This window comes from Athene cunicularia (genome assembly GCF_003259725.1).
Source record: "Athene cunicularia isolate RWA chromosome Z unlocalized genomic scaffold, athCun1 chrZ_part3, whole genome shotgun sequence".
Taxonomy (NCBI): Eukaryota; Metazoa; Chordata; class Aves; order Strigiformes; family Strigidae; genus Athene; species Athene cunicularia.
In genome coordinates, this window is record NW_020799144.1 from 11,530,314 (window position 1) to 11,539,152 (window position 8,839).

The 8,839-nt window shown below is 37.0% G+C and overlaps 1 protein-coding gene across 2 annotated transcripts in view; it reads right to left on the bottom strand.

Moving 5' to 3' along the window:
- The window catches only part of EDIL3 (EGF like repeats and discoidin domains 3), a 202,650-nt gene extending 198,108 nt beyond the window's left edge, over window positions 1-4,542 (bottom strand). For both annotated transcript variants that reach the window (XM_026866612.1, XM_026866611.1), the window contains exon 1: window positions 4,521-4,542. In XM_026866612.1, coding sequence (XP_026722413.1) covers window positions 4,521-4,527 — 7 coding nt within the window. In that variant the 5' untranslated portion in view covers window positions 4,528-4,542. The remainder of the gene's footprint in view (window positions 1-4,520) is intronic.
- Between the last annotated feature and the right edge of the window lie 4,297 nt (window positions 4,543-8,839).

Here is an 8,839-nt window from a genome sequence, read left to right on the forward strand (position 1 = left end):
GTTTTTTTTTTTTTTTTTTTTTTTTTTTTTTTTTTGGGGGGGGGGTTTATTTACAGCTTTGCTTTATTAACTGCATCCAGGTAATGTTAACGTGGCTAATTATGTATAGGATGTCCATGACACACTGTTTAAAATGTAATTGCTGCTCTTTGCCACTTAACAGAATACTGCATCTGCATGTATAGCATATATTTTTAAAAACACAGAACTAAGCAGACAGAAAATACCAAAGGAAGGGAAAAATACTAAAAAGCAGGTGAAAATACTGAATGTTATGAGTATATATAAAATATTAATAAATATAATCTATAAGAAAACAAATTAATGCCTTTTTTCATTAAGCGTAGAGGAACAAAGGGAAGAAGGTGATTACAGTTTAATAGGTACAATTAAAGTCATAAGCCTTTGTCACTGTACATCAATGCCTTCTAATCTTTTTTCCACTTTCCACACTCCTACCATTTGTAAACACAGGATGTCACAACAGAAGACTGTATTCTTTTTAGAGCAAGAATGAGGTATTAACATGTATTTGTATGGTGCTAGCACTGCACCAATACGACACACGTATTATGTATAAATACGCATATACATATGCATATAAGGTACATAAACGTATAGAATATGTAAAGCATACAAAATAAAATTCTGGATCACTTCAGAAACAACTAAAGGATCCAGAATGGAAAACGCTCATAGACACGAATATTTTTTCTCTCGGAAGACTTCATGCTAGTACTGTTTCTCATGGAAAAAAATAATGGAATGTTCACTTTGCTCTGTAAAACCTCACAGCCCTTCAAGTTGAAAAGATGAGGGAATGATGATTTGACTTCTCAAGTATAAGACAAAAATAGATTAAAATTATTACATTCTAAAACAAAGCAACAGGATACTACTGTGGAAGACTGCTCAAGCCACTTGATTGTTTTAGCACAGGAAATAAATATTTTAAAAAGAATGATTCAGATTGAGAGAACTAGTTTAGATTCTAAGGATATAGATGGTATTTGTAGAATTTTTGTCATCTCTGATGTAAAATACAGAAATAGCATTATTTGTAAGAGCTTGAAAAGGTTTAACATTTTAAAATAATTCACAACTGTATTTGAGTTTATTGTTCAATTCTCAGTAATTATTTATGGTAATCATTGCAGTTGGGAATAGAGATGGTAGATCTTACTGAACTGGTTTCCATGAAAAAAAAATATTAATCTGAAAATTAGAGGTGATTTTAAAGGAAAATTCAGTACACTTTGTCATGACACATTTGAGTTTCTGATACTGATAATAAAATACTTCCTCATCAAAACTGTCATATTACACATCTACAAAGTCTTCCAGTTTCAACAAATCAACAGGTGCCGATACAAAAATGTTTTGTGGAATACTCCTGAGAAGTAAAGCCTTCTAATGAGAACAGCTGCTCTTTCTCACATACTGTCTCTATTATATAGAAGGTACCTAAAAATACCTTCCAATTCACCATAAATTCTTCTGCAAGGACACCTACAGAAAACAAGCACATAAAAGCATAAAGCTTTAAGTGCAGAAGTGTACACTTTGGGAGCTGAATGCATTTTTGTATACAAGTGTAAAACTCCAGGTGCCTGAATGCAGTTTATTCTGCTGATCCACAGTGACTGGCAAGATCCACACAGCAGGGCAAGATCCCCACCAGTCTCCTACTTCTTTCTGTCCTTACACATCAACTTATTTTCAAATGTGTTCACACAATTAACTTCATTCGGTTTTCGTTCTCTCTTCGCCCAGACACAAAATGCAGACCACATTCCCTGACTCAAGTCCCATGCCCTAACTTAAAAATGTTTTTTTTTTTGTCGTTTGCCACTGGTATCCCATAATTTATGCTAACACAAAAAAACACTGTAGTTACAGCACAAACAGGTGATTAGAGAAGCCTCATTATTCAGCAACAGGAAATATAAAAGAGTTATTGTGGGTACACAAATAGATTGCTACTGCCTGAACCTGACAAAGGAAGGGACTACAATAAAAAAGACGGATAAATAGAATGTAACAGTGGAGTCAGAAATGCAATGTACTTCTTATCAAATGAAGCTCTTAACAACAACAACAACCCTGAGGCTCATTAGGGAATTCCTTCTTTATTTCCCTCTATTTGTGGGCCTCATTAAAGAAATCATCTGTTATTTTGTGCATGTTACAGTTGTGTGTTTGCCACTGGAACTTTCAATTTCCTTTTTCCCCTGAGAACAGGCTTAGATTTTTTTTTTTTTTTTAACAGCTATTGACCCCTCCCCAAACTCAAATTATTGCCACTAGCCCTGCGCATCCCTCCGTATTGCCCAGGGACCCCATGCCATGGACCAGCAGTGGGTTAACCGATGACATTTCTTTGTTTTGATCTTGACCTTAAACTAACTCTCTGGAAATATTTTTTTTTTTTTACTAAGCTGCCCCAGACCACTGCCTGCCACGAGACAGTGACATCCGCAGTTTGTTGCCGCTATGGGGCTAGGACATTATCCCTGCTCTAATTTAGGTTTTCTCCCCATCAGAGCTGAAGGCAGAGCTGCGGCCGTAGCCGGCATGTACAGAGGCAGTTCTACCCCTGATTATACTGCCTCATTACCGGCAAAGAGACCGAGTACATAACACACAGCACTGCTGAACATCCTGAATGATAAAAGCATTATTTGCATAACACTTGGCGCTCCTGCAGGTTTAAGGCCTAATAAATCTCCCAGGGAAGTTAAAAGCAAAACTCTTCCACAAAGCTGGATCAGGCCACTGCTGCTCAAGATCCCCACGTCAGGAGCTGTTACACAAAAACTTCTAACAAGATCAGCAGAATCAGTTTAAATCCAAATGCTACTTGCATCAATCACTCTTGTGCGAGTCCAGAGTAACTCCATTAATTTGATGGCATTATTCCTGTTTGATATTGTCCACAGAAGCAATATTTGAATTGTTTTCTCCACTGCTTAATTATATTGTATCACCAAAACAATTAAGACATTTTCTTAGGATTTTATTCCCTTGTAGTATTGCTTCTATCGTTTCCTCCAATTTCCTGTCTCATTTACTTTTTAATCCAGCAACATTTAAACCACATTTTCTATTTCTCATAAATTTCAGATTAGCTCTTCCTTTTTTAGCCCAATTTATTTTTATTTGAACTTCATTCAGTTGGTAGTGTTTGCCCTTCAATTTGTGTACAGCCTTTTATGATTTTCTTGCTAAGTATTTTAAAGCTATTATTTTAAGAAGTGTCTAGAAACTTTTGCGCCCTTTAGGGTGTTCTAGTGGCATATCAGTTTTATCTCAGTTGTATTCGTGATTGCCTAGTTAGTAAGCCAGAAATTGCTGCAGATAACTCCTGCTAGCCTCGTTTCCATCAAACATGCAAGATGTATGTAAGAGAAATCAATAAAAAATATTTATCCTCTATTTGAATTTGTTTTACACAAAAAAGCCTAAAAGGGGTCAGACATTTATTAGTCTGGACAAAAGTACTTGTTGAGGTCTCCTGCTATGTTATTCAGAAATAAATTGATTTACGTTATGAAAGCTGCATTCAAAGTATCAGGATATTGCACATAGTTCAAGACAAGTCACTTCAAACAACAATTTCAGCATTTTGCAACCTGGTTCTTTATACAACTACCCTCGCAGGTGACTGAAAAGAAGACAATGCAATATGAATATTTTCCTTCAGCAGCTGCCAAGCAAGCCTAACAACGTTGTCCAAAAAGCTTAACTATTGAAAGTAATCTCAAGGCACCACACTAGAAAGCATCTTGAATAATTACAGATCAAAGCCAGACACCTTGCACTTCACTAGTCTTTTATTTTCTCAAAACATGCTATAAATAAATACAGGTAAGCATGAAACCTTTAAGTAGGTTTAATTGTCAGAAGAAAACAGGTCTTCTCAGATAAAAAACATTAGCATGTAAATTAGAGTAAAAACCATGATCACAAAGTAGTTAAAAGAAAGTAAAAAAAAAAAAAATAGAAAGCAGAGTATTTATCAGTGCTAGAGACGTCTGTGTTTATCTTCAAAATCACTGATTGAAAATCATAGCTGTTAGCATTTGCTGAAAATTCTTATCTGTTCAGTAGCACGAAATGCAAGTTGCATGAACTTATATTTCCTGGGGTACTGTATTGCTTCCACACTTAACAGGAAAATTATCACTACCTCCATAATCATCTACTTCCTCATAAATCCATCAGATACCTAGTCCTAAAGAAATCAGATCTCTTCTCATACATCAGGTCCAAAGCTTATTGATTAGCTTTTTGTATGAAATCCTGCTCCTATTGCAATGCAAGTTTGACTAAACAGAACAAACCACAGATGATTAAAAACTGTGTGCAGAACCAACAAATACATCTCGGACGATGGCAATGTTAAATAAAAAAAAGACAAACACAAAAACACTGAGGCCCATAAATCTCTTTCGCCATGGGTGACTCATCCAATCTGTCTACTACCAAGCCTTTAAACCTCACCATTCTCCAGACTGTACCAAGCATTGTCCAAGAGCTGATATTCCCCAAAGCTGTGCCAAGGAGAGAGGATCAAGATATAAGCAGTGGAGGCTGCTGTGCGATTGTGCCTGGCTCTATATGGTGGACCTGTTTTATTAAGAGAGACATATGTTCTGTAAATGTCAAAAATCCCCTTTCCTCTACTATCAGCAACTGAACGATGAGAACTACTTCATCAGACAAAGCAGAAACCCTCTGGTAGGAGGAGAAGGCTTGGCTCTTCTGCCCTCCATTGCTGGAGATGTAAATAGAGATCACCAATAGGTCAAGAGGGATGTGGTAGTTATAAGGACCTGGATCCCACCTTCTCTTCTCCATCTTATCTTAACCCAAACTATTCTATGATTCTATCCCCAATTTTTCTTGCTGCTGTTGTGGTGAAGGGAGAAGTGACTGACACTCCCTACATTCACCTTCTATCACTATATTAAGCACTTTTGTTATGCTATCCAGGCTGTATATAATGAAACCTAGAGATCTTAATGAGATTTTTCCCCTCTAAACAAATTTGGAAAGTGCCTAGATGTGTTCTGTTGGCTTGCTTTTTGTTTTGTTGTGAGTTTTTTTGCCTGCTCCTCACTGTTACCATGCAGGTCTAGGTTTCAGATGAATGTAATACAGAAGTATCAAATGCTCATCTTTTCAATGACAGACTACAGCATAGAATCCGAGTAGGCCATTTCTCGGGGCAAAGCAAGACTAGAAAATCTCATTAGCCAGAAGGAAAGGAGATCACAGGGCACTGATGAGAACACCTCTTACATGTGTCCTCATTTCCTCCTGGGAAAAGTCTGAATCTTTTTACTATTTACTAGCAAGTAAATTTACTAATTTACTAGCAAGTAAAAAAAAAATAATTTGTTGTTGTTAAGGGGGACAAGGGGTAAATACAACATCTGTTAGAATTAAGAGCTAAAAGCCAGTGTACCATGTCTTCTCCTGCATGCCAATACACTTTGATATGGACTACTGCCCTGCTACCATCCAAGCAGTAAAAGAGAGATCTTGACAACTGGTGAGAATTCACAGAAAATTAAACCAAAACAAAACAAAAACCCACATCACCATCAACAAGCAAACATATTATTTTAGACGGTTATTCAAAGATCCTTCTCTACAAATATCTGGAGTTCGGCCTTTGAGAAAGACAGCTCCAGAGGGTTTAGATGCCTCAGCAGTTGGCCACAGGGTCTGACCCATAAAAATGAAAACCATTTGGACTACCTGAAGACTGACCACTGTACCAGGCAAGCAGTCAATGCTTTTCCTTGTGATAACCACAGATACTAACAGTTCTGCACAGACTGCAAATCATCCTAAAACCTGCACAGCACCCTTGTAAAACATGTTAGTGTGCCCTGAAGAAGTGATTCTTAAATGTTAGTTTTTAGATCTTCTGAATGGGAAGGGTTATGATAATCCTAACGTTTTGAAGATTTACCTGACTTCAAGTGTAATCTGTTTCACAGACATCAAAGGGGCTCTTCAAAGACAAAGCAGCCTCCCTGTGTAGAGCAGTTTGCAGGCTTTGTGCTTCAGGTCTCGGGACACCAAATTAAACAGAAGCCAGACTTACAGGTACTCCTACATTTAACCACTGTCATGTACACATGACTAATTTTAGTTCTCAAATTCATAATCCTTCAGAAATTATAATTTATTATCATCACTTATTATCATTTCACATTCAGGCCATTTAGCTAATGCCAGTATCTTCCCCAGCTGTTTGGACATGGGACTGTGCACACATGTATTCAAGAACAAACTTTTCTTACTTCCCTGCTTCCTCTCCTTTTTTATTTTTAAAAAACACAAAACTGTCAGGATGTATGACGATAGACGTTAAACATCTATGTGGCTAAACAAGTGTTATTTTAACAAGCTTATTTTAAACTGAATTGTACTCTGAACTCAAGATTACAAAACCAAAAATAGAACTGGAATAACAAATTGGTAAACAGTATCATAAATTAGTAATTTACAGTTATCTCTAAATTTAGAGCATCTCTCTGCTCCTGTCTGAAGCTGTTTAGAGAGAACACAATTTTCTCATCCTTCGCACTGTGTCCTGCTTTTCTCCTTGTTTTCTTAATTCCCACCAGCCTGCATGGAAACCACACTGCACAGGCAGGTAAGAGCATGCTCCCTTAAAAGCAGCACATCTTATATTCCACCTTCAATACTACAAAGTGGATTCAGAATGTTATAGTTTCATATCTAAACTGATATAACATTTAAGTTTGAATGAAACAAGTACAGACTTCGCCTTCTGGTCAACCTTGTTTTCCAACATTGGTATTTCCACAAAGAGTTTATGTTTTGAATTTCCAACATTTTCCCGGGAAATTCGCTTTTGTGAAAGAATTCCAGACCATCATTAACTTTCAATGCTCTACGGCCATGTAGTAAATTCACAGGGATCTGATCATATAAATTCCACATGAAGGCGTGATAAATGACACACAAAATTGTCCTGTGAAAAATTCCAGCACAGCATACTGCCTACAGCTACCAGTTCTGTGTCTGCTGCTGCCTGGCCTTCAGCAGGGACACAGAGGGGCAAGCCCACAGCACAGGTCATGGGCAGCATTCTGTCAAGCCACCAGCAACCAGAGGAATGTGCTACAGTGAAAGAGATGCTGTCACTTCTCATTGTCAAGGCAGGAGGTAGTAGGTGTGAAATAAAATTTCCTCCTGCAGGGCTTTCTTGGAGTTTCATGATTAGCATGTTAAAAAACTGAGAGAAGTCATAATAATTTTAGTTTCTGAATATGAAATGCACTAAGAAGCCAGTGCCTATGTTTCTATGACTTAGTCGTGAGACTGAAAATCTGACTAGAGAGTTTGTGAGACTCTCCTGAAACATGTTTTTTAATAATGATGCTCTTGTGAGACTTTTTTCCAATAAAGATAAATATCATGGGATATACTTTATGTTAAATGGCAAAAAATTATCACTATTGCTACTACATCCAGGAAGCGCTGATTATACATGATAGACTTATAATCCTGTTGTTACTTTCCACTTCATGGCCAAAGGCATTAAAAAAATTAACACAAAAAGGCTTTGGGGATACATCACTGACATGTCAGTGATTCCTTAGCTGGGTGCCTACGTGCAACAGCCTGATGAATTAATTAACCTAAGTTATAAATAAGATGTTGATTCAATTGAGAATGAACTCAAGGATAACTTAATATACATCCTTATATTTTTCATTTCAAAACATATACAGACACATGCCCTTTCTGTACTTACACATGCCTTGATTTTTATCTGTGTCTGCATCGAAATAAAGTGGGAAAAATGTCATCAAAGTCACTGGGTTGATACAGGAATAAATGTGGTGTGAGGAAAGTAATTAAGCCCCTTCTCGTAACACTTACAGAGTAAACAAGATGTTTGCTAGTGTAACTAAGCATGTGTTTAGTGCAAATAAACCTGAACCTGTCCAAATACATAAATCTGTAACAAAGCCCAGGTTATGACTCCCGTTTACTATGACAGGTAAGTGACTCACTCCTGCCTGCGTGGGTACTTCATGGTATGGTCTAAGGTATTTTCCAACAATTACAGTAAGACAGGAATAAAAAAAAAAAAAAAAAAAAAAAGCTAGATGAAGGCAAATATCCATACCTAACCCAAGCTTTCCTTCTGGAATTGCAGCAGACATAAACCAGTATTTGTTTGCATGATAGGAGAGCTGGGAAACACACGACAATAAACTCATAATATCTTAATTATGAAGTTCTCGGCACCTTCTGGAAGAAAAGGGTTCTGCATGGCTACTACTCCCTGCCTGATTGACTATTCCTCCTGTTCCAGCTCAGCCATGCTGCCATCTCGCCCATACTTGCACCTGGTCATTTTTTTTCAGCCCCTCCAAGAATACTTGCCAGCCAGAACATGAAACTGTGAAGAATGCTATTTGCATAATCCCTGAATATTTCTCATCTCATGAGCCAACAACATAATTTTCACCTGAACATGTCTCTTTCATCTCTAGCCCTATCTCAAATATCAATTCTTCTTCAAGCACATAGAAATTAAAAAGGGGGAAAAAATTAGAAGGCAATAAAAGATAACATCAGATAAGCCAAACTCTGAGTACCAACAGATTTTCAGCTATTTAATAGTTTTGTTGTTACTATCACCCACTCCATGGTAAAAATCAAAAAGGATTATCTGGCCCATAATTAGGGAAATATTCCAAAGTGTTTGCTTTTTGCAATCAGATCACGTCGTTCTCTCTGTTCCTTTAAAAGGTCAATGAGGATTTTTTTTTTTTTTTTTTTT